This window comes from Molossus molossus, unplaced genomic scaffold (genome assembly GCF_014108415.1).
Source record: "Molossus molossus isolate mMolMol1 unplaced genomic scaffold, mMolMol1.p scaffold_m16_p_15, whole genome shotgun sequence".
Taxonomy (NCBI): Eukaryota; Metazoa; Chordata; class Mammalia; order Chiroptera; family Molossidae; genus Molossus; species Molossus molossus.
This window is the reverse complement of record NW_023425350.1, coordinates 51,175,467-51,201,150: the sequence shown is the minus strand read 5'-3', so window position 1 is coordinate 51,201,150 and position 25,684 is coordinate 51,175,467. Positions and strand designations below refer to the sequence as shown.

The 25,684-nt window shown below is 37.8% G+C and overlaps 1 protein-coding gene across 2 annotated transcripts in view; it reads right to left on the bottom strand.

Annotated features, from left to right (window-relative positions):
• Nucleotides 1–1,077: 1,077 nt before the first annotated feature.
• The window catches only part of GMCL1 (germ cell-less 1, spermatogenesis associated), a 54,526-nt gene continuing 29,919 nt past the window's right edge, over nucleotides 1,078–25,684 (bottom strand). The window contains exons 10-14 of one of the 2 annotated variants that reach the window (XM_036263434.1): nucleotides 21,553–21,622; nucleotides 18,284–18,359; nucleotides 13,160–13,305; nucleotides 11,247–11,334; nucleotides 1,078–2,396 (exon numbers count right to left, since the gene is read on the bottom strand). In XM_036263434.1, coding sequence (XP_036119327.1) covers nucleotides 2,268–2,396; nucleotides 11,247–11,334; nucleotides 13,160–13,305; nucleotides 18,284–18,359; nucleotides 21,553–21,622 — 509 coding nt within the window. In that variant the 3' untranslated portion in view covers nucleotides 1,078–2,267. Of the gene's footprint in view, nucleotides 2,397–9,817; nucleotides 9,900–11,246; nucleotides 11,335–13,159; nucleotides 13,306–18,283; nucleotides 18,360–21,552; nucleotides 21,623–25,684 lie in introns of those variants that run through there. The other variant, XM_036263436.1, reaches the window with a different exon arrangement.

Below are 25,684 nucleotides of genomic sequence, written 5' to 3'. Positions count from 1 at the left end.
TTTGCTGTCAATGTGAAGTACTAGCTGACAATCACTGGTATCTCAAATGAGAATACAACCTACTTGTGACTAAAGAAATAATTATTCTGTTTGTAAAGGACACAAGCAATTGGGACAGGAACGAATAAACGGACAAAAACCATATACGATAAAAAAAAGAGAACCATATATAATTCCAGTTGGGTAGTTTATATAATGGTTAATTTTACTCACTAATATACTCAAAACTTTATCTTTACTCCCAAGATTTGTAAAAACTCAATTATTAAAATACTTGAAGATTGACATTTACATTTTTAAATATATAAACGGTAAAAAATCTCTGATGCTATAAGATAGGAAAAAACCCAATATATAATTATAGCCAAATATAAGAATGAGAAATGTAGCCTCTTGATGCAGCAAAATTATTGTATTAGAAACATTTGAACCGCAGTTCTGCGGGCAGAGGATGGGGAGGCATTTAAAAGCTTTCTTTAAATTAACCAGGATGAATTATTTTTTTCTTTTTTTCTTTTTCTTTTTAATTTAATTTTTGTTACAGATGTTTCTCCTTTTTTACCCCATTGAAACCCTCCTCCCCATCTCCCCCGCCCCATCCCTGGCTTTGTTGTCCATATCCATTGGTTATGCATACATGCATATAACTTCTGTGGTTTATCTCTTCCCACCCCCCACCACTCCCTTTTCTGAGGGTTGTCAGTCTGCACCCTACTTCTGTGTTTCTGGGTCTACCCTATTCCTCAGACTGTTATATTCATTATATTCCATATATAAGTGAGATCATGTGGTATTTGTCTTTTTCTGCTTGGCTTGTTTCACTTAGGATAATACTTTCCAGGTCCCTCCATTTCATCTCAAAGGATAAGAGATCTTTCTTTCTTACAGCTGCTAACCAGGATGAATTTTGAAAGCTCAAATGAATTTTATAAATCTATGGACATATTACTGAGGAAGAAAAACTATCAATAAGTTCCAAAAGTTAAATCTAATTGGAAAATATCTAAAAAGAAAAAAAAAAATTCTGGTTTCAACTGTTTTTGTTTTTGTTTAGTTCATATAAGAGCTTATTTATTCTTTTTCCAAATGGGTGTTTATTATTTGTACAGATACATAAAAGTGGTTCCCATTTTTAAAAAACATACGAAAAATATACATTAACCACAAAAAGAATTCACTCTGACTGGGAAAACGAGCATGGCTATTTTTAAAATAGTGGTAAACACAAGATGCCAACATATATATATCATGACAAGTGTACATCTCATTTTGACAAAAATAAGTTCTATTTTTACATGAATGCTTTACCAGCTTCTGTATGACATCCTCTGAGCTTATTTATATTTACTATGAAACTTCTATTAGCATGTGTAACTCAAAGGCACTTAATTCAGAGGTTAAGTAGGAAATAGGATTCTCAACTAAAATTTGAACAAAAATAATTCCAAAGGTCAGAGAATATGAAAATGTTTAGAGTGTAATATGTGGTATATAAATAATCTTATGAATCTAATAATAAAGCTGTATAGAATATCAAAACAAACAAAAAGACCATGTAAGGCAAAGGAATATACTCAGACTCACTGATTTTTCTCCCCCATTCCAGTTCATTTGAAAGTCTGCAGCTGATTCTTTTATTGTTAAAATCCTAGGAAAGCTAAATTAAAAGCAAAATAAAATAGCCTAAAAATGCTTACGTTAAATAAAAATTTTCTCAAGTTAGTCTCCAAAGCCATGAAAAAAGTTTTTAATGATTAATAACAACTACATATTGGGAGGATAACAGGAGGAATCACAAAGAGCAGTTGAAAAAATCAGACAGCCTTAAACGCATCAATTGAAAAAGCGTTTATAATTAGTCTTTCAAAGTATTCCTTTAACATTCTTTTAGACAAAAATAGATTTACAGATGGATAACCGAGGTACATTAACATTATACAGAATCAAAGTTTAAGCTAAAAATTAAATCTATATTTGGTTGCAGAAAAATGTGAAATTTACCTATTGCCATTTTTTACTGATGCTAAATTTAAAAAAGCACAAGCTGACATCTTTATAACAGAAATGGATTGACAGATATATTCTTGGCTTTAAATGTTTTTTAATATATGCATAGAAATATAATAAGAATAGTCTTCTGTATTATCTGTACAGTTCATAAGGCCTTTGTCATTATTAGTCACCTTAGATGTGAACAAATAGGGCCATTCAATTAAAGCTGGCCGAAAAAATTTTCAAAGTGCCACTGTTTCCAACTGATAAGATCCTCAGTTTTCTGGATTTTCTGGATGACGATTATTTTCCGTTCTTTTTTCTGGAGATATATACAGGAAATTACAGCAGATATATAAAGGGAAGATCAGGAGCCTGCTGTCCAAGTTCATTACTACTTGTTCCTATAAAACAAATTTGTTGCTTTAATGACAAGTAGATAGTAATATTAAAAAAACCCAAACAGACAAAAAACCAAACAGTTTAATTGTATGAACTGAAGGAGACGGTGTGGTGGTTAAGAGCCTGCATCTGTAGTCTGAGAGTCAGCGCTCAAATCTCAAAACTCCCACCCACTAGCTGTGTGACCTGGGGCAAGTCACTGATCTTGTCAACTGCAGCCTCCTCACCCTAAAATAGGGACAATAAGAGTACCTGTCTCATAGGATTATATGATACAATTCACACAGAGCGCTCAGCAAAGCTAGTCATATGTGAAGTACTCATTAACGTAGTTATTTTCATTATTGAAAAATTTCTGTCAAGTACATACATATTTTATGAACAGAGTCCAGAAATATGTAGACTTCTCATTTGGCTTCAATTTCTGAGGGCTCTTATGTATAGCAAATAATTAGGATGAAGGTGGGGCATCATTATTATCAACAACAGTCATGGTTCCCATTCTTATGTAAGATTTCCCACGGTCTCTAATGCAGACATGTTATTTGTCTCTTGGAATATAAAGCACCATGTAAAATCAATTTCAAGTTCAGTTACCGCAATACACATGAGAATGTCTTGAAATCCCAAAGAGACAGGAGTTGATAATATACTTGAAAGCAACAAGTGTAACCATCACTCATGCTACAGATGTATTGTTTGGAACCCTTTATAGCACTTGGTGAACAGAATAAGTCATCAGAGTATTTAATACTTGGATATATTCTCTGCAATAATATGCATTAGTTTCATCTTATTTTATACATTCTGGAGACTAGATTTAAACACTTAAAAGTTTTTAATTTTTTTACTGAGGCAGGTGCTTCTGGAATGTTTTTCTGGAATAAAGAGAAACTGAAACTGGAACATTTGCATGACTGATATAGGCTCAACTGGACATAGCTACTGTGTTGATGGAGCAAAAAGATAAATTTGGGTAGAGAGAAGGTAGGGAAGCCCTGGGCAGTTTGGCTCAGCAGTTACAGTGTCAGCCTGTGGACCAAAGAGTCTCAGGTTCAATTCCGGTCAAGGGCACGTACCTCGGTTGTGGTTTGGTACCTGGCCCTGTTTGGGGTGGTGCTGGAGGCAACCAATTGATGTGTCTCTCTCACATCGATGTCCCCCCCCCCCCCACACTCTGTCTGAAAATAAATGGAAAAATATCCTCAGGTGAGGGTTGGAAAAAAAAAAAGAAGGTAGAGACTACAAATCTCTCTCTCTCTCTCTCTCTCTCTCACACACACACACACACAAACACACACACACACACACGAGCGCGCGTACACAATTTCTCTATATTCTCTAAAACAGGGAAAGTGAATAAGATGGGTAAAATGACGGGTCAGATGAGACAATCACCTGGGCTGACGGTGCTGATAGGGATAGCAGAGAGGAATGATGTCAAAGCATAGGTGGCCTATAGATGCTTGAGTCACCATGGCCTAGTCAAAGTTTGTAGCAATAACCCAGGTGAAGGCATATTTACTAAACTGACTCCCTATCCCAGCTCTTAAGCGTTTTACCAGATTACTTTTTTTTGGCCACCCCTTAAATACCAGTGTTCCCTAGGTTTCCATCCTGTTATATTCTCTATACATTTCCTGTAGGTTATCTCATCTAATCTTTATTTCTTGCCCAGGCAATGCTTGAAAACTCCAGACCTAGTGACCCACCTGCCAGTCAAACTTTCACCTTAAGGCTCCCAAAGTAAATATACCTTAAACTGAATTTATCATCTCTTCATCCTCACTTAAGTCTCATTCATTTCTTTTCTTTTTTATATTGATTTTTTTTAGAGAGGGAAAGGGAGAGAGATAGAGAAACACTGATTTGTTGTTTCACTTATTTATGCACTCAATGGTTGACTCTTGTATGTGCCCTCACCTGGGAGCGAACCTGTAATCTTGGTGTATCAGGATGACGCACTAACCAACTGAGCTACCCAGCCAGGGTGTCATTTTCCTTTTTATAATTCAAATCTCAGGAAAAACTACTACTATAAATCAAAGTTGCCCAACTCAGAAAACCAGGAATTTTCTTTGACTACTTTCTCACCTTCGTGCAAAATTAGGAACCAAATTCTTTCAACTGCACTGCTTCATTTCTAGAACCTATTAACATCTCTTCATCCCCACTGCTACCTTCCTTAAGTTAAGGTTATTATCATTTCTTATTTGCATTATAGCAATCGCTTCTAAGTCGCCTTCCTGCCATTATCATGTCTCAAATACTTACACATTGCTGAGAGAGCCTTCTATAATGTAAATCTAGTTAGCATAGTCCTGTAAGATGGACAGTTACAAAATATGCAAAAATCATTAGTTTTTCTTTTTTTTTTTTACCCTCACCCAAGGACATTTTTCCATTTTTTGTTCAGGTAGAGTGAGAAGGAGTGAGAGGAACAGAGAGAGAGAGAGAGAGAAACATCGATGTAAAAGGGACACATTGAGTGGCTGCCACCCGCACGACCAGGGCCGGGGACAAACGGGCCAGGGCAAAATCACTAGTTTTCTATATGTCATCAAAAACTATTAGAAAAGAGGATTCATTTCATATTGGCAATTAAAATATAAAATACTGCCCTCGCCGGTTTGGCTCAGCGGTTAGAGCGTTGGCCTACGGTCTGGAGAGACCCGGGTTCGGTTCCCGCTAAGGGCACGTACCTTGGTTGCAGTTTGTCCCCGGCCCTGATTGGGTCATGTGGGTGGCAGCCACTCAATGTGTCCCTTTTGCATTGATGTTTCTCTCTCTCTCTCTCTCCCTCCCACTCTATCTGAACAAAATATCAAAAAATGTCCTCGGGTGAGGATAAAAAAAAAAAATAAATAAATATATATATATATATATATATATATATATATATATATATATATATATATAAAATACTTAGCCTGGCCAGTGTGGCTCAGTGGATTGAGCATCATCCCATGGACTGAGAGGTCCGGGTTCAATTCCCGGTCAGTGCACATGACCAGGTTGTGGGCTCCATCCCCAGTAGTGGGTGTGCCGGAGGCAGCTGATCGATGTTTCTCTCTCACATGAATGTTTCCATCTCTCTCTCCCTTCCTCTCTCTCTAAAAAAAATCAATAAAAACATATTTAAAGCCCTGGCCAGTTTGGCTCAGCGGTTAGAGCGTCGGTCTGCGGTCCGGAGAGACCCGGGTTCGGTTCCCGCTAAGGGCACGTACCTTGGTTGCGGTTTGTCCCCGGCCCTGGTTGGGTCGTGTGGGTGGCAGCCACTCGATGTGTCCCTTTCACGTCGATGTTTCTCTCTCTCTCTCTGTTCCTCTCTCTCCCTCCCACTCTACCTGAACAAAATATCAAAAAATGTCCTCGGGTGAGGACTAAAAAAACAAACAAACAAACAAAAAAAACATATTTAAAAAATATAAAATATTTAGAAAATACCTAAATAAATGCAGAAAATAACATATTCCAGAAAGAAAGATATCAACTTTCCACAAATTATTGTATATATTTAACAAATATAGTTGTACCTTGCCACTTCATGCTTCGACTTTTGCGGCTTCACTCTATTGCGGGTTTTTCAGATATAGTGTAGTATAGTATAGTATTTGAAAAAACTGCGACAGAGTGAAGCTGCGAAGGTCGAAGCGGGAAGTGGTGAGGGACGACTGTGTATAAATAAAGAATCCTACTTTGCGGAAATTAATTTATTGTGGTAGAGTCCAGAACTGATTAACCGCGATAAACAAGGGCCGACTGTATATACTAACAAATGTAAATCAAAATCCTCAGGAATTTTTTATAGGAAACTTGACAAAATGATTCTATACCCCATACAGAATAATCTTGCACAAAGAACCCAGAGATTTTTGAGAAGACAAGAATGAAAGTGGGTATTACTAGGTATTAAAATTAAAGTCAGTCCAGTTAAAACAATGTATTGTTGTCACAACAAAGAAATAATTAAAACATAAGAGAAAGTTTAGAAATGAAACCAAGTACATAAGGATTTAGTATATGATAAAAATGGCGATTCAAATATATTGATAAATCTGATACATTTCAGATATATCCTAAAATACTCAAATGTAAAAAACTAAATAAAAGGAATAGAAAAAAGTACAGATGACTATATATAATCCTAACTCTTAAGACTAAGCAAAACACCAAAAGGGAAAATCATTAAATGAATAGACTGATTGATTACTTCATAAAGTTTAAGAAATAGATGACAAAATGGGAAAACTACAGTATATCACAAATGTCACTCTTAATATATTGAAACTGTTAAAAATTAATAAGAAAACAAACACTGTAATAAAAATTTAAACATACATAATATAAATTGTCAATTTACACAAGATAATATGACCAATAAGCAAGCAAAAAAACCAACTATACCAATAACTAAGGAAATGAAAATTAAATATAATTTGTGCACACTTATTATATTGGGGAAAGATTAGAAAGAATGATAATACACTAATGTTGGTTATACTCTCCTGCTGGAGGGAATTTGAATAGTATTACTAGAGGGCAATTTGGCTATTAGGAAACATATACACTATCTGACAAGAATTCTACTTCTTGGAATTTACTACTTTAAAAAAATAAAAAACACGTACATTTTTTTAATCCTCACCTGAAAATATTTTTTTATTTATCTTCAGATAGGGACATCGATGTGAGAGGGACACATCCACTGGTTGCCTCCCACATAACCCCGACCAAGGCCCAGGTCAAACTGCAACCGAGGTATGTACCCTTGGCCAGAATCAAACCCACGACTCATTGGTTGGTGGGCCAACGTTCTACCACTGAGCCAAACCAGCCAGAGCTGTACATTTTTTATAATAGTGAGAAAAAAAATACCCCCAAAAACCCAAAAAGGAAGAATTATTTAAATTATGGTATATGCAAAAAATAATATGCAGTAATAAAAATAATATGTGAATTAAAAAAAAAAAAAAGCCCTGGACGGTTTGGCTCAGCCATTAGAGCATTGGCCCGCAGACCAGAGAGTGTTGGGTTCGATTATAGTCATAGGCATCTACCTCGGTTTCGGTTTGATCCCCAACCCTAGGCAACCAATTAATGTGTTTCTCTCACATCAATGACCCCCCCGTCCCCCCCATCTGAAAATCAATGGAAAAATATCCTCGAGTGAAGATTTGAAAAAAAAAAATGTAGATATATATTTATTGACAAGAAAAGCTATGCACAACAAAGTGGGAAAAATGAAGGTTACAAATAGTTAACAGTAGGATCTAATTTTGGTGTCATTTCTAAGTGAGATATGAATTGTTTTTCTTTTCGCTTATTTATATTTTTCCATAGTAAACATCTATAACCTATGTGAAACATACATATAAAACTCCCCACATAAAATCCTTCCATAACTTTCTAGAGATCTCAGGGAATAGTCCAAACTCAATCCACAGCCCATCATGCCCCGGCTCTAGTCCTACTGAACTCTTCCAAACCTCTTTCAGTTCCTTGAATGATCCATGTGCTCCCCAGGTTCAGGTATCCATTCACTTGTCAACTTTTCCAGGAGAGGAGGTTTTCCCTGAGCTGTCTTCCCTTCTTCTACTCCCCCAAAAACCATACCTGCTCCAACCTCATAATAAGGGTTAGAGACTTCTCCCTCAATGTTACACATTACTATGAGCTCACCTCTACCATACTACTTAAATTAAGCTATATAACATAAGCAACTCTTTATTTCCTCTACCTGTAGCATGGAAACTAACATGCAGTAGAAATACAAATGTTTGCTGAACGAATGAATCAAGGAACACGCGGAATACAACTATTATCTTGATGAGTGCTTTTCAAGTCTCTGGATGCTTTGAGCCATGATATTAAAAAAAAAAATTTTTTTTCTTTATTGGTTTTAGAGAGAGAAGAAGGGAAAGGGAAAGAGAGATAGAAACATCAATGAGAGAGAACATCGACTGGCTACCTCCTGCATGCCCTCCACCGGGGATCGGGCCCACAACCTGGGCATGTGTCCTGACCAGGAATTGAACCAGCGACCTCTTGGTGCATGGGTTGACACTCAACCACTGAGCCACACAGGTCGGGCAGAGCCATGATATATATATATATATATTTTATCCTCATCCGAGGACATTCTCCATTTTTGGTTCAGGTAGAGTGGGAGGGAGAGAGAGGAAGAGAGAGAGAGAGAGAAACATCGACGTGAAAGGGTCACATTGAGTGGCTGCCACCTGCACGACCAACCAGGGCCGGGGACAAACTGCAACCGAGGTACTCGCCCCTAGCGGGAACCGAACCCAGGTCTCTCTCGATGCTCTAACCGCTGAGCAAAACCGGCCAGGGCTAGAGCCATGATATTTTTTTGTGAAGTTCTAGGTAGAAGGTAAAGATAGTCATCTTCCATGTAGCTCCAGAGTGCACAGAGGGAACAACAGAGAATTCCAATACAGGCTTTAACTTTGTTATATATCTACCTTCTCAAATACTACCACATGAGAGTCAGCTCTGTTGCCAGAGTTCCTACAATGATTGGAGGACCCTCTATAAGAGTGCTGATACAGAGTATGTGAGGCTAGAACTATTACTCCAGGGATCCTTGCAATGCTAAATTCTGATGTTCTATGAGAGTCTCTTCAGTTTGAGGAAAATTGCTAATTTCTGATAATTTATATAAACTATACCCTCTGAACACTTTAATGAAATAATATATTCTTCGAGATGGTGGTTTGTGTTAATAGAAATAAATTTTGGCAATATTTTAATGGCTCTCATTTTACTTTTTAAAAATCCTCACCCGCCCTGGCCGGTTTGGCTCAGCGGTTAGAGCGTCGGCCTGCGGTCCTGAGAGACCCGGGTTCGGTTCCCGCTAAGGGCGCGTACCTCGGTTGCAGTTTGTCCCCGGCCCTGGTCGGTTGTGCGGGTGGCAGCCACTCGATGTGTTCCTTTCGCATTGATGTTTCTCTCTCTCTCTCTGTTCCTCTCTCTCCCTCCCACTCTACCTGAACAAAATAAAACGGAAAAATGTCCTCAGGTGAGGATAAAAAAAAAAAAAAATTTAAAAATCCTCACCCAAGGATATTTTTCCATTTATCTTCAGATAGAGTGGGAGGGAGGGAGGGAGGAAGAGAAACATCGATGTGAACGAGACAAATCGATTGGTTGCCTCCCACAGGACCCCAACCAGGGCCAGGGACTGAACCGCAATCGAGGTATGTGAGCCCTTGACTGGAATTGAACCCGTGGCTCTTTGGTCCATGAGCCAACACTAACTGCTGAGCCAAACTGGACATTTACTTTTGAAAATAGTTTATTTTCTCATCATGACATTTTGAAACTTCAACATGCATGTGAAATATGAAGAAACAAATGGCTTTAGAGAATCTGGGAACATTACAGGTATCTGTTATTTTACAAACCTATTGTGCTAGCAATGCGGCGACCCTTTAATACAGTTCCTCATGTTGTACGTGAGCATATCTGCATGTGGGCAGACCCGCCTGGGGATGGATAGAGGAGCAGTGTCTCAGTTCCTAAGACCATTGGAAATATGTGTTTTCCGATGGTCTTAGGCGACCCCTGTGAAAGGGTCGTTCAACCCCCAAAAGGGTCGCAACCCACAGGTTGAGAATCGCTGTAATGTTCTCTTTTTTTTTTAATTTTTTTTTTTATCCTCACCCGAGGACATTTTTCCATTTTTTGTTCAGGTAGAGTGGGAGGGAGAGAGAGGAACAGAGAGAGAGAGAGAGAAACATCTATGTGAAAGGGACACATCGAGTGGCTGCCACCCGCACAACTGACCAGGGCCGGGGACAAACTGCAACCAAGGTACGCGCCCTTAGCGGGAACCGAACCCGGGTCTCTCAGGACCGCAGGCCGACGCTCTAACCGCTGAGCCAAACCGGCCAGGGCTGTAATGTTCTCTTAATATTCAGAAATTATATAGAGACAAACTGGATTGTCTTCACGGTATGTGCTATTAATGCATAAATAAATGCACTTTATGAACACAATGGATGAAGCAATTAAGATTCATAACTTTTTGAAGATGGTATTTAGTACAAATAACTATTGCCCTATTAAAGCTTTTCTCTGTTCCTCAAAATCAAACTGTGTTTTCTTTTTTGTCTTAGTTGAACTTCTAGTAGAATGGGGTAAATTATGCAGAAGTGAATATGGTACTTCCATCTTTACCTTCAAAAAAACTTTCAAACCACCCTTGTTGTTTCGGTTCAACGTTTAGAGCATCAGCCCAGGCACCAAAGGGTCTTGGGTTTGATTCCCGGTCAAGGGCACATACCTGGATTGCAGGTTCAATCCCTGCCCCAGTCTGGGTCATGTGGGAGGCAACCAATAGATGTTCTCTCTTACTTCAATATTTCTCTGTCTCCCTCCTTCCCCTCTACTCTATCTAAAAAAATCAGTGGAAAAGTATCCTTGGGTGAGAATTAACAAAAATAAACCAAACCAAACCAAAAATCTTTCAAATCAACATTTAAATCAAGTGTTAATTTTACTTAAGAATTTTAATTCTAGCCCTGGCCAGTTTGGATCAGCAGTTAGAGCATCGGCCCACAGATCAAAGAATCATGGGTTCAATTCCAGTCAGGGGCACATGCCTAGATTGCAAGTTTCCTGGGCCCCGACCAGGGCTATGCAGGAGGCAACCAATCGATTTGTCTCTCTCAACATCAATGTTTCTCTCTCTCTATCTCCCTTCCTTCCACTTTCTCTAAAAAATAATAATAAAATAAAGTATCAATGGAAAAAAAGAAAAGAATGTTAATTCTATGAGGATTCAAAACACTAAAACTACAATGAAACAACAGAAAAGTAATCAAACATACCTGATCCTTTTCAAGTGTAAGTATTTGATAGCCAGTTGTTCTACTACATATTAGTTTTCCACTACTATCAAAAGAAGCCAAACGTAATCTAGGATAAAAAAAAACAACCCACAAATAAAAAAATAAATATACAATTTTTTAAACCACAGATTAATTTAAATAAGCCCTCTCTCACTTTAATATTTCTTTTTGTTTTCCATATTGTCTAAAAGTCTTTGATAAAAAAATTTAAAAAGTATTTTCAAACTGTAAACTGATTCTACTTAGATTTACAAGCTTGTGCTATTATACATATCTGAAATAAAAATAATTTATAAATATCTTTTTTTATGGTGGTAGTATATTAATAAAATTTATCATCTAACCATTTTTAAGTGTCTAGTTCTTGGTATTAAATATACTGACATTGTTCTGCAATCATCAACACAATCCATCTCCCAAACTTATTCATTTGCCTCATCTCAAAGTCTGTACTTAATAAACATGAATTCTCCATTTCCCCTTACCTCTCAGCTCCTGACAACCAGTGTCTTACTTTCTGTCTACTGGAGATACCTTGTGAGTAGAATAATATAATATTTGTTCTTTTGTGGCAGGCTTACTTCACTTAGCATAATGTCCTGAAGGTTCATGCTGTAGCATGTTAGGATTTCCTTCCATTTTGAAGCTGAATAATATTCCATTGTATGGATATGCCACATTTTATCTGTTCATATTTCAATGAACACTGGGTTGCTTTTAGCTATTGTGAATAATGCTGTTATGAAAGTGAGTGTACAAATATCTATTCAAGCCCCTGCTTTCAATTTTTTTGGGAATAAATACCGAGAAGAATTGCTGGATCTTAAGGTAATTGTTTAATTGTGAGGAAATACCACACCATTTTCCAAAAAAAGATGCACCATTTTACATTCCCACCAGCAATATGCAAGGGTCCAACTTTTCTATGTCTTCACCAACACTGTTTTGTTTTTGGTAACAGTCATTCTAATGGGTGTGAGATAGCATCTTATTGTGGTTTTGATTTGCATTTCCCTGGTGATTAGGGGCGTTAAGCATCATTTCATGGGCTTATTGGTCATTTTTATATCTTCTATGGAGAGATGTTTAAGTAAATCCTTTGCCTATTTTTAAAATCTGGTTGTTTGTTGTAGAGTTTCAGGTGTTTTCTGTATATTCTGGATATTAATTCTTTATCAGACATATGATTTGCAAATATTTTCTCTCATTATGTGGTTGCCTTTTCACTCTGTTGATAATGCCCTTTGATGCACAAGTTTTAATTTTGATGAGGTCCAATTTATCTTTCTCTTTTGCTACTTGTGCTCTGGTGTCATATTATAGAAATCATGGCCAAATCCAATGTCAGGAAGCTTTTCTCCAATATTTTCTTCCAAGAGTTATTTCTGTATATGCTGTAAGGTAAGTATAAATATGTGACTTAAAAAAGAAATCTGTTCATTAAACAATTTTCCAATTTGTCAGCATCCTTGCCAGAAAAATATTGCTGGCTCAACTATCAGGCAAAGTTGGACAAATTAAATCTTATAGAAAGTGAAGGATTCTACCAGGCATGTTTTCATGGAAAAATACCTTGCTGTATTTCCAGTTTGGACCTTTTATTTGCTAGAAATAGCAGCAAGGCAACAACTTCAGCTTCAAGCCCAGTATTAATCCTTTATCATTCCTATTACATTCCTGTTCTTTCTCCTTGACATACTAGATCTAAATCTTGTAATTTGTATTATTAATACATTATAGGAATGGAGCCTTATCATTTCCTTGCATGTTCATATATACTGGATCTTATCAAAGTTCTACTATTGTTGGTGTAAAGTATCAAGGTTTTATTTCATTTTTTTTTATATTTCTTTGGGAGTGAGTTGGAATAGGGTAGGAAAATCTCAACTTACCTAAATGCTATGCTCCTTCGAGGTTGTAAACTGACAGATCCACTACACGGCTGATTCAGTGTATTGCGTTTGAAAATGATGTAGCGATTGGTATAAGTTACAAGAAGGTCAAAGCCAAAGTTAAAACCTGTCCACCGCCAGCAGTACTAAGAAATAAAAGAGAGAAAAATTTACTTCAGTTTATTATGCTACTAAGTCGAAGTTCATAATGTCCCTCTTTGCCTTGGCCGGTTTGGCTCAGCAGTTAGAGCATTGGCCTGCGTTCTGGAGAGACCTGGGTTCGGTTCCCGCTAAGAGCATGTACCTCGGTTGCAGTTTGTCCTCAGCCCTGGTTGGGTAGTGTGGGCGGCAGCCACTCGATGTGTCCCTTTCTCGTCGATGTTTCTCTCTCTCTCCCCCCTCCCCCCCACTCTATCTGAACAAAATATCTAAAGATGTCCTCGGGTGAGGATAAAAAAAAAAAATGTTCCTTTTTCCCCTCTAACTCAATCCAAACTTTTCTCTCACGGGTCCATACTTTCTGTCAGTGCCTTCCCCTTAAGGCTTTCCACACACAATATATCTGTGAATATATATGTAAAGGTTTACCATACAGATATAGTATATATCAAAGCCAAAAATGAAGCCTTTATGATCATTGTTTCTTAAGGTACTTTCCTAATATTGCCTCTTCATGATCTGTTTCATTGTATCTCTAGGATGTAATTCTATCAAAAGTAATATGGCTTTTCACTGCAACTCTAAGTAGGTATAGGTTAAGGGACTAGGAGTCTAGATGGAGGTAGTAAGAACCCATTGATATCTACACCTTGCTTTAAAAATACTCTAAAATACCTTAAGTAAGTAACCAACAGATACACAACTGAGTAATTTTAAATACCATCATTAGGGTCACAGGTTTGTTTATTCTATTGTTTAATAGTGAGTGACTACTAAGTAAGATGGTGTGGGACAGTGAAATAAAGTTAGGGCTTCAAGTGTTTGGTTAACACTCTGAATTACAATGCTAATTCAATAGTTCACTAATATTTATTGAGCACATACATTATGTGCCAGGTGCTTCTCTAGGCATTGAAGAAATAGCAATAAATAAGTTTCTGCCTTAGTGGAATGTATATTTTAATATGTTTATAGGTTTTGTGGAAGGAGTAGATTAATAATACACCTGAAATGGAATGGAGAAAAAGGAAACTGAACAGAATGTCAGGAAAGAGAACATGGTAGAGGAGGGGGGCTTGCAGTTGGAGAGCCTGCTTGTTCAGACAGGTGGTCAGGGAAAGATACTAGATGAGTGGAGTCATGTGTTAACTAAAAAGTAGACTAGGTGGCTATCTGGGCAATGAGTGACTTAAAGAGAACAGCAAGTACAAAGCTCTAGAGGGAAAAAACATGCTTGGCATATCTCAGAAATACCAAGAATGGTTATGTGGCTAGGACAGTAACTGAGGGGGACAAAAGCTAGAGATACATTCAGAGAGTCAATTGGGCCAGAAAATGTAGGGCCTAGTAGACCTCAATAAGGAAAAGTTTGGATTTCTTCTAAGTGTGGTATAAGGCTAATGGAAAGTTTTAGGGAAGGAAGTGACATGATCCAACTTGTACTTTATAAAGATGACTTTGGCTGTTGTATGAAAAATAGAATGTAGAAGAACAAGAGTAAAAACAAGGAGAACAGTTATGAGGCTACCACAACAGCCCAGGCAAGAGATAATGGTAGCTAGGACTTGGGGGTGGTAGTGGTGTATACATGTGAGGAATATATTTTGAAGGTAGAGCCTGGAGGAATTTCTTTTGGATAGCAGATGTGGTATGAAAGAAAGAAGAATTTAAAGTTTGGAGCTTGTGCAATAGAGGAGCCATTGATGGGTTGGAGAATATTTAGGAAGGAGAAAGTTTGGGAATGAAAATCAAAGAGTTCAGCTTGGGACTCTTTGAATATTTTATTTTATTTTATTTTATTTTTTTATCCTCACCCGAGGACATTTTTCCATTTTTTGTTCAGGTAGAGTGGGAGGGAGAGAGAGGAACAGAGAGAGAGAGAGAGAGAAACATCGACGTGAAAGGAACACATCGAATGGCTGCCACCCGCACAACCGACCAGGGCCAGGGACAAACTGCAACCAAGGTATGCGCCCTTAGCGGGAACCAAACCCGGGTCTCTCAGGACCGCAGGCCGACGCTCTAACCGCTGAACCAAACCGGCCAGGGCTCTTTGGATATTTTAGATGCTATTAGGATTCTAAAAAAGATGTCAAGTGAGTAGCTGGACATATGAATCTGGAGTTAGAAATCATCAAAGTCATGGGACAAGGTGAGATCACTTAGGGGTGAGCACAGATAAGGAAGAAATGCAAATATTGAGCCTTTAGTCACACCAATATTTGGTGAGAAAGAGGATAAAGATCTAGCAAATACTCAAAAGGAGTAGACAATGAAGTAGGAAGAAAATCAGCCAAGTATGCAGTCCTGGAAATCAAATGGAGAATATCTTCAAGAAGGAGTAAACAGATGTGTCATAATGCCAAGAGCTTTCTGAAGACTAAAAACTACCTACCTGATTTGGCAATGTGGAAATCACTACTAACAATATCACAGTAGCATCACTGGAGTTTACTGGAGTAAATGAATTAGAGTGGATTCAAGAGAGTATCAGAAAACAGGAAGTATAGACAATAAACACAGTCAACTTTTTTTCAAAGAGTTTTGCTTCAAAGGGGTACAGTGAAATGGAGTGGTAACTAGAGGGGAACGTGAGGTCAGGATATGGTTTAAGATGGGTGATCTGCAGCACATTATATGCTAAGCGAGAATGATCAGTAGAAGAGAAAAACTGATGACGCAGGAGAGGGAAGTGATGGACAAGGATAGCAGCAGATAGTTCATCTATTCTATTAAGAGAAAAAGCACGGCACATGGTTACAGATGCAGCTAGAGTGGTAGATTTATTGGTAGGAGGATGTACAGACTCTCTTCCTCTTTTTTTTTTTTTTATCCTCACCCGAGAACATTTTTCCATTTTTTGTTCAGGTAGAGTGGGAGGGAGAGAGAGGAACAGAGAGAGAGAGAGAAACATCGATGTGAAAGGAACACATCGAGTGGCTGCCACCCGCACAACCGACCAGGGCCGGGGACAATCTGCAACCGAGGTATGCACCCTTAGCGGGAACTGAACCCGGGTCTCTCAGGACCGCAGGCCGACGCTCTAACCGCTGAACCAAACCGGCCAGGGCTCTTCCTCTTGATTTTATTTTCCAAATGAAGAAAGAAAGCAAGGTCATCAGTAAGAATGAGGGCAGTTGCACTGCTCTTTTGAGAAGGTATGAGAGTTACTCAAAGAGTGGGAGGATACATTCACTATGGACATTTAGAAGATCACCATGCAACACCCAAAACCTGCTTGAAATTTACAGTTACAAACACCTGCTGGGGTATAGTGTTTTCCTTTAGTCACATTCACCTGTTTGGAAGCAGGCATGAGTTTATGGAAAGTTGGGATTTAACAAGAATTGGGGTTTAGCCAGGTGAGTTTGACAGAGGGACATTAAGAGAACAAGCCAAGGGACCAATTTTAAGATGGAACATAGAATGTAAGTCAAGTAAAGAAAGAAGTAGAGCCCTGGCCAGTTGCTCAGTGATTAGAGCATCATACCACAGACCAGAGAGTCATGGATTTGATTCTGGTCAAGGGCATGTACCTTGGTTCAATCCCTGGCCCTAGTTGGGGTCGTGTGGGAGGCAAATAGTCAGTGTATCTGTCTTGTATTGACGCTTCTCTCTCTCTCTCTCTCTCCCCCACTCCCTACTACTCTATCTGAAAATCAGTGGAAAAATATCCTTGGGTGAGAACTAAAAAAAAAAAAAAAGCAAGCCCTGGCCAGTCTGGCTCAGCGGTTAGAGCGTCAGCCTGCGGTCCGGAGAGACCCGGGTTCGGTTCCCGCTAAGGGCACGTACTTCGGTTGCAGTTTGTCCCCGGCCCCAGGGTCGTGCGGGTGGCAGCCACTCGATGTGTCCCTTCACGTTGATGTTTCTCTCTCTCTCTCCCTTCCTTTCTCTCCCTCCCATTCTATCTGTACAAAAAATGGAAAAATATCCTCGGGTGAGGATAAAAAAAAAAAAAAGTAGGAATGTGGTGAGAAGGTGATGGGGAAAGGTAGTAAAAACAATATATTGTACATCCCAAAGGAGTTAAAAAAAAATGCTGGAGCCAGGTACTAGAGGGAAGTGCTAGAAAGATAAGAGGTCAAGTCAAAAAATGATATAGTTGAAATGGAGATTCTGAAGGGGGTGGAGTTTTTAAAAATGTAGTTCATGTCCCATCAGTGGATTGGAAAATCAATTTAATGAGTCACAATCAGCTTTCAAAAGAAATTAAATAGAAAATAGGATCTTTGGACACAGCAGCAGTATTGATTCATAATGCTTTTGTTTCACTTATATACATTTTATATTGGGTGGTAATAAAAAATGTAATTTTTTTTCACTTTACAATGTTTTTATTTTTTAATTAATTAATTTTTGTTACAGATGTTTCTCCTTTTCCCCCCACTAATACCCCCTCCTCTTCCTCCCTGCCCTGTCCCCAGCTTTGTTGCCCATGCCCATTGTTCATGCATACATACATATAAGTTCTGTGTTTTATCTCCCCTGCCCCCCTCCTCTGGGGATTGTTGTCTGTACCCCACTCCACGTCTGTGGGACTATCCCGGTTCCTCAGACTGTTATGTTCATCATATTCCAGAAATAAGTGAGATCATATGATGAAAAATGTAATTCTTAATGTGGGTAGCAATTAAAGGGTTTAATGTGCTTGATTCAGAGTAACTGTAAAATAGAATCACTTTTAAGACTATGTAATAGCTCCCATATAATTGCTTATCTTAATTTCTATATTGCTGAGGGATCTTCTTCTCATATCTTTTGTCTGGACCCAGAAAGTTCAACACTGATGCTAGGCCGAATAATCAATCACCAGTGAGTTTGTACCTTCTTATTCAGGAGATCATGCTGCAGAAACTGTATCAAAAAAGCTCTTCTAAGGTGTTATGATAGTAATTGAAAGTATATTTTACACTAATAGTAGTGCAATTTGTATGAGAATTATTAAGAGTCACAACTCATACTTACTTCACCATCTTTGGCAAGCTTTCTACCACACCTCATGCTATTTCCCTCTAGTTCTTCTTTATTGATTTCTTGAGGCCTAGAAATATATATAAATCATAAAATCTCATGGGAAATAAGCAACTAATAATTGAAAAAGAATTGTGAGTTAAAAAAACAGAGAAACTTGCTATTAGATTTAAAAAACAAATGTGTTGTGGTATAAATAAAAATGCACTAGCCCTGGCTAGTGTGCTCAGTGGTTAGAGCATCGGCCCTCACACTGAAGGGTCATGGGTTTGATTCCCGGTCAAGGGCATATACCTGGGTAGCAGGTTTGACCCCTGGCCCCAGTCAGGCACATGGAGGAGGCAACCAATCAATGGGTGTCTTTCATATCCATGTTTGTCTCTCTCCTCCTCTTCCACTCTCTCTAAAAAATCAATAGAAAAAATATCCTCAGGTGAGGATTAACAAAAAAATAAAAAAGCATTGATTAAATTTAATCCTCACTTTAATAGCCCTGCAGGAGTGAGCAGATGTTCAATATATGTAGATAGAGTGCTTCGTTAGGGGCAATATAATTAATTATATACTTCTGAGGGCAAGAAAACACTATTATAACTCAGTCTTTTAGGTGAAACTCTGTACTAAACTCAATAAAGATATAGATGAGAAAAACCTTTACAAAAGAACATCTAACATTTAAAAACTGAATACACAAAAGAAGTAGAATGATTTATGAGGTATTTCATCCATTAGAAAATGCTTCAAATCTGAATTAACTTTTGCTCCGGCCAGTTTGCTCAGTGGTCAGAGCGTTGGCCTGCAGTCCAGAGAGACCCAGTTCGGTTCCCGCTAAGGGCATGTACCTTGGTTGCAGTTTGTCCCTGGCCCTGGTTGGGTTGTGTGGATGGCAGCCACTTGGTGTGTCCCTTTCACGTTGATGTTTCTCTCTCTCTCTCTCTGTCTCTCCCTCTCACTCTATCTGAACAAAAAATGGAAAAATATCCTCGGGTGAGGATAAAAAAAAAGAATTAACTTTCATTTTTTAGTTTTTGATTTATTATTTCTGTTTCAATAATCTTACTATGTTTGTATAAGATAAGTATGCTGTGAATATATTTGGGAAAAGATGGGATATAAATTAAAGAAGAACTAAGAACTTTGGATAATCTCAAAATTATTATCATGAATTCATATAACACTTTCATACACTCATCGTTTGGCTATAAACATAACTAGGCCATTATTTTAGGAAGCTCTTTGGTATATAAAATTGGGTTAGCCCTGGCCAGTGTGGCTCAGTTAGTCGACCCGTGTACTGAAAGGTTGTTGGTTGGATTCCAGGTCAGGGCTCAATCCCTGGTAGGGGGCATGCAGGAGGCAGCAGATCGATGTCTCGCCCTCACATTGATGTTTCTCTCTTTCTCTTCCTCCCCCTCCCTCCCTCCCTCCCTCCCTTCCTCCCTCTCTCTCTAGAAATCAATGAAAAAATCTTTAAAAAATTTTTGTTTTCTTTACTGATTTTAGAGAGTGGGAGGGAGAGAAAGAGATAGAAACATTGATGAGAGAGAACATTGATTGGCCAACCCCTGCATGCTTCTCAGTGGGGATTTGGCCCACAACCTCGGCATGTGCCCTTACTGGGAATTGATCCGGTGACCTCTTGGTGCATGGATCGATGCTCAACCACCAAGCCACATGAACTGGGCTAAAAAATCGTTTTTAAAAATGGTTAAGGAGCTGTCTCCCTGCCCTGTGGAGGAAGGGCTCACCAAAGGAAAAACGACCTCCACCAGCACGTCTGTCCAGGAGAAAGCTGCCCCTCCAGCCCTTGTCCGGAGGCCAAACAGGTCTTCAACCTGTTCCAGTCATTGTTCTCCTACCAGCTGAACCCTCACCAAGCCTTATCCCTCCCCAGATGGCATGGCTGGGAAGATCATAAACTCTTCCAGAAAGAAATATGCCTGCTATGCTATGCTTCTGCTTGAAGGTGTTTGGGAACCTACTACTCATCAATGAATGAACAGCTTCTTCTGAGCTGCGACAGGACAGAGAAATAAATGCACTACTGTTAAGTGTCCAACCTTCAAAAAAAAGGTTAAGCCCTGGCCGGTTTGGCTCAGCGGTTAGAGCATTGGCCTGCAATCCAGAGAAACCCGGTTTGGTTCTTGCTAGGGGCACATACCTCGGTTGCAGTTTGTCCCTGGCACTGGTTGATTATGCGGGTGGCAGCCACTCGATGTGTCCCTTTCACATTGATGTTTCTCTCTCTCTCTCCCTCCCATTCTATGTGAACAAAAAATGGAAAAAAATGTCCTCGGGTGAGGATAAAAAAAAAAAAAAGGTTAAAAGGGCCCTGGCTGGTTTGCTCAGTGGTTAGAGCGTCGGCCCATGGACCAGAGAGTCCTGGGTTTGGTTCCAGCTAAGGGCATGTACCTCGGTTGCAGTCTATCCCCAACCCGGGTTGGGGTTGTGTGGACGGCAGCCAGTTGATGTGTCTCTCTCACATTGATGTTTTTTTCTCTTGCTCTCTTCCTCCCTCTCTCCTTCCTGCTCTATCTGAAGATAAATGCAAAAATGTCCTTGGGTGAGGATAAAACAAAAATGGTTAAAAGGGATTAAGGCAAAAATATTAATCTTCTTTAGGCCTCTTAAATATACTCACACATGGTTTGTCTCTTCACTTTGCCCATACCAAGGAACTAGTATAAAGATCAAATAATAAACGTGGAAGTACTTCTGTAAACTGCAAAGTACTATGAATTGAAAGAAGAGATAATTTTCTTTCCCTTAAATATTTTGCAGGGGGTCACATACTATTGGGTAAGGCTCTCTGTAACCAGATAATATTAATTATAGATTCAAAAGTCTTAAAAAAACAACAACCTATTAATCAGAATTTGACAATACTACCACAAATAAGAAAACTGATTTTACATATACATAATATGAAATTATGCTTTATGAAAGCATTATTCCAAGTAATATTTCAATATGTTGAAGGAAAATTATAATATAACACTAGGTAAGAAAAGGATTTGAATTACTCAATTTCATTAATATAGCAAATGAAAATTCAAACATTCCATTATACTAATTGACCAGAAAAATAAATATAGATGTTATAGAAATATTAGAAATAAAACTGATTACATGATCTTTGCTCTACTTAATAGCTCTTGATTTCAGTATTGTTACTGATTTTTCAATATGATGAATGCACTTAAAAATGTATAGCCCAAGTTTTTTTTCCCCTAATGAGCAATGATATGATGTAACATACTTACCCCACCTCATTGTCTTGTTCTGCCCGGAGCATAGCAAGCCACTGCTGTTTATACACAGAAGACAGCCATCCTAAAATGTAAAAATAAATATATAGTAATAAGAATAAGAAAAAACATGGAATATAAAGGATTTAAAATTTTTAAGTTGATAAAATTGTTTCTATTTCTTTTTTTTTTTTTTTTTATCCTCACCCGAGGATATTTTTCCATTTTTTGTACAGATAGACTGGGAGGGAAAGAGAGGAAGGGAGAGAGAGAGAGAAACATCGACGTGAAGGGACACATCGAGTGGCTGCCACCCGCACGACCAACCAGGGCCGGGGACTGTTCCTATTTCTAAATTCAAGTTTCGAATAGCAATAAATAAAGCTGGTAGTTGATATTTTATAAATATGCTATAACAATATGGCTTAATAATTTTTAGAATGGTAAGTACCATTTTGCTTTGTCTTAGGATAGATTCTACTTAGATTATATACATTAAAATTAGAATTTAAATCTTTAGTTAAAATATATTCTTACATTTAATAACTCATAATAATTTTCATTTGTAAGAAATATACCCTAAAGCAATATTTTCAGTTTTTACAAAATTTTTAATAGAAAACTAATGGATTACTCCCTTATTATCCAAAAATAACTAATTAATGAGAAAGAAACCATCTTTAAATTATCAGATGAATCATGCATCTGATTCATGATTTTGACATATTAAACTTAGATAAATATTATTATTTTTAAAAAATCCTCACTCAAGGATACTTTTTTCTATTTTTATCTTCAGATAGAGTGGGAGCAAGAGAGAAACACTGACGTGAGAGAGACACGTCAATTGGTTGCCTCCCGCATTACCTGACCAGGGCCAAGGACCAAACTGCAACCAAGGTACATGCCCTTGACTGGAATTGAACCTGAGACTCTTTGGTAGACTGACACTCTACCACTGAGCCAAACCGGCCAGGGCTAGATAAATATTATTAAAAATAAAATGTTCTAATTTAAATTATTCTAAGTGGAACAAAAATTATAGATATTTTCCTTTAATAATAAGCATAATTTTCCCCACCAAGTCTGTGTAAGCTAAAATTTTAATTATTTTAGATAAGACCATAGATCTATTAAAAATATAAATAGAATTGGCTTTAGTACCATATTTATTTTTTGCTACTTTTATTTATTCCCAACCCAAAAGGATAGTTTTTCTTTCTTTTATGATGTAAATTTTTGACTTTTTCTTTTTCTTAAAAAATTTTTTTTCTTTATTGATTTTAGAGCGAGAGGAAGTGAGAGGGAGAGAGAGAAAGAAACATCAGTGAGAGAGAACATCGACTGGCCGCCTCCTGCATGTCCCCCACTGGGGACCAGGCTCACAACCTGGACATGTGCCCTGACTGAGAATCAAACTGGCGACCTCCTGGTGCATGGGTCGATGCTCAGCCACTGAGCCACACCAGCTGGGCTTGACTTTTTCTTTTAAATTTTTGATTTATGGATTTTAGAGAGGGAAGAAGTGGAGAGAGAAAAAAACAACACTGATTTGTTGTTCCACTTATTTATGCATTCATTGGTTGTTTTTTGTATGTGCCTTGACTGGGGCTTTGAACCCATAACCTTGGCATATCAGGATGATGTTCTAACCAACTGAGCTACCTGGCCATGGCAGTTTTTCTATTTTTTAAGTTCATAATCTCTATCTAAAATAAAGGAATGGTGAAACCCTAGTGGGACTAAAATCTGGATTTTCACTTCATAAGTCTCTAATAAAGGTATCCAGATGACTTACATTGATTTATTGGTACCTTTCCTCAAAACTCTTGAATGTTTCTTTCCCCAAAATAATATTCTTGCTATTATAAGGAATAACTGCTAAATATCCAGGCCACAGACAATTTGTCTTCAGTAGGTAAAGACTTGGCAGTAAAGTTTATGTGACTCAGTACACATACACACATATTATGTATCTTATTTGCAATGCATTCAGATTTGAAATTTTTCTTCTTCTATTTATTTTTTTTAAAGCTGATCCTTTCCCATAAAAATGATCTCACCTCACTAATGATTATGTTTACAGTCTGAAATTCATTGATCTAGAGACAGAATATGGCTTTTCGTGATTCACTTATAAAATTGGAATTAAAGGGTTACAAATATATATTCTCGAATATCATGTAAGATATATCCCATGAAAATGTTTTAAAATTTAAGTTCTAACAACCTTTAAATAATCTTCTTTAAAACCAAAAGCATTTTAACAAGTTAAAAAAAATGGGTACATATTTTTATCACTCCTTTCTTGCCTTAATCTAAAAAAGCAAAAAGTCGTACTAGAAACCTTTCTAGTCACTGCTGTTTCATCCAGTAGCAGCAGTCCAAAAATAAGTCGACAGAACACTAAATCAAATGTAATGTTGACAGCTAATACATAGAAAAAAAACAAGAATCCCTGCTAAAATGAGTTTGAAACACATGAGGTGAAAATAAGTAAAACTTAAAAAAAAAAATTTCTTTCTTTATTGATTTTTAGAGAGAGAAGGGAGAAGGAGAGAGAGTAGAAACATCAATAAGAGAAAACATCCATTGGCCGCCTCCTGCAGGCCCACAACCTGGGCATGTGCCTTGACTGGGAATCGAACCGGTGACTTCTTGGTGCATGGGTCGATGCTCAAACACTGAGCCAAACCGGCCGGGCGTAAAACCTGTTTCTAGATGAAGTGTTTAATATGATTATTTGCAGTCATATCTCCAAAAGGTAGATATACTAGACAGAACTTGCCAGAATCCTTCTTGGAAGACAGTAAGTGTTCAGTGGAAAGGTTATGAAAAAGTGCCATTAAGAAACTTCTACTCAGTATAAACAAGTCTAAGCACTTCTTTTAAACTTTACCAAACCAAAGTCCAAAACAAAAACTCAAAATGAACACATCAAGGTGTTATTTGACAGTGCTATGGACCAGCAGCTGCAGACCTAGTTTATAGCAGTTTTTAATGTGAACAGAGTATTTTTCTAATAGAATAAATAAGTCAGAATGTTTTATTTCTTTCTTTTTTTTTTTTTAATCCTCACCCGAGGATATTTTTCCATTTTTTGTACAGATAGAGTGGGAGGGAGAAAGAGGAAGGAGAGAGAGAGAGAGAGAAACATCGACGTGAAGGGACACATCGAGTGGCTGCCACCCGCACGACCAACCAGGGCCAGGGACAAACTGCAACCGAGGTACATGCCCTTAGCGGGAACCGAACCCGGGTCTCTCCGGACCACAGGCCGACGCTCTAACCACTGAGCCAAACTGGCCAGGGCAGAATGTTTTATTTCTTATGCCTTAAACAATATTGGGAAGAGGGCCTCTAAAAACATACTTTTTGAAAACCTAATGTCTTAGATTTATAAACTAAGAAACAAAAAAATACATTCCTAACTTGCCCAGCATTTTATTTTTTCAGTGAAAAAAAAAAAAAAAGTGGCCCCGGCCGGTGTGTCTTGGTTGGGTACTGTCCTGTGCCCTGAAGGGTTGCCAGTTCAATTCCTGGTCAGGGTACATGTCCAGTTTGATCCCCAGTAGAATGTGTGCAGGAGGTAGCCGATCAATCTCTCTCTCTCCTTCTCCTTTCCTCTCTCTCTCTCTCTAAAAATTAATAAAAATTTAAAAAGAAAAACAAAACAAAATAAAAAAATAGTATTTTAAGTATATACACAGACAAAAATCTACTTATAACCATTAAAGCTTATAGCAAAAATCAGCCTAAAAGTTGAACTCTTAGTATGAGTACAAATTATGGGGAAGTATGGCTCAAAAGCACTCTTGTATATAACCTAAAAATCTAGTTCCAAAAGATGACAAATTTACTATCCTGAGTAATTCAAAGCTATTATTTTTTTTAAAAACTTATAATGCTTTAACAATGATCTCTTTAATTCACAAAAATAGTAAGCATTAGATTTCCCCATCATTCCTGTAACTAATTTCTGATATAAAAAGTTCCCAGAATATCCGTTTTCTTGTCCACAAAATAAGGGAAAATATATTTTGTTATCAAAAGCCAAACAAGTAATAAGCACACTCAAAAGAATGATGATTCTGTTACCAAATCACCATTGGTCAAGTTTCTACAACTGTATATACTTGAAGAGAAT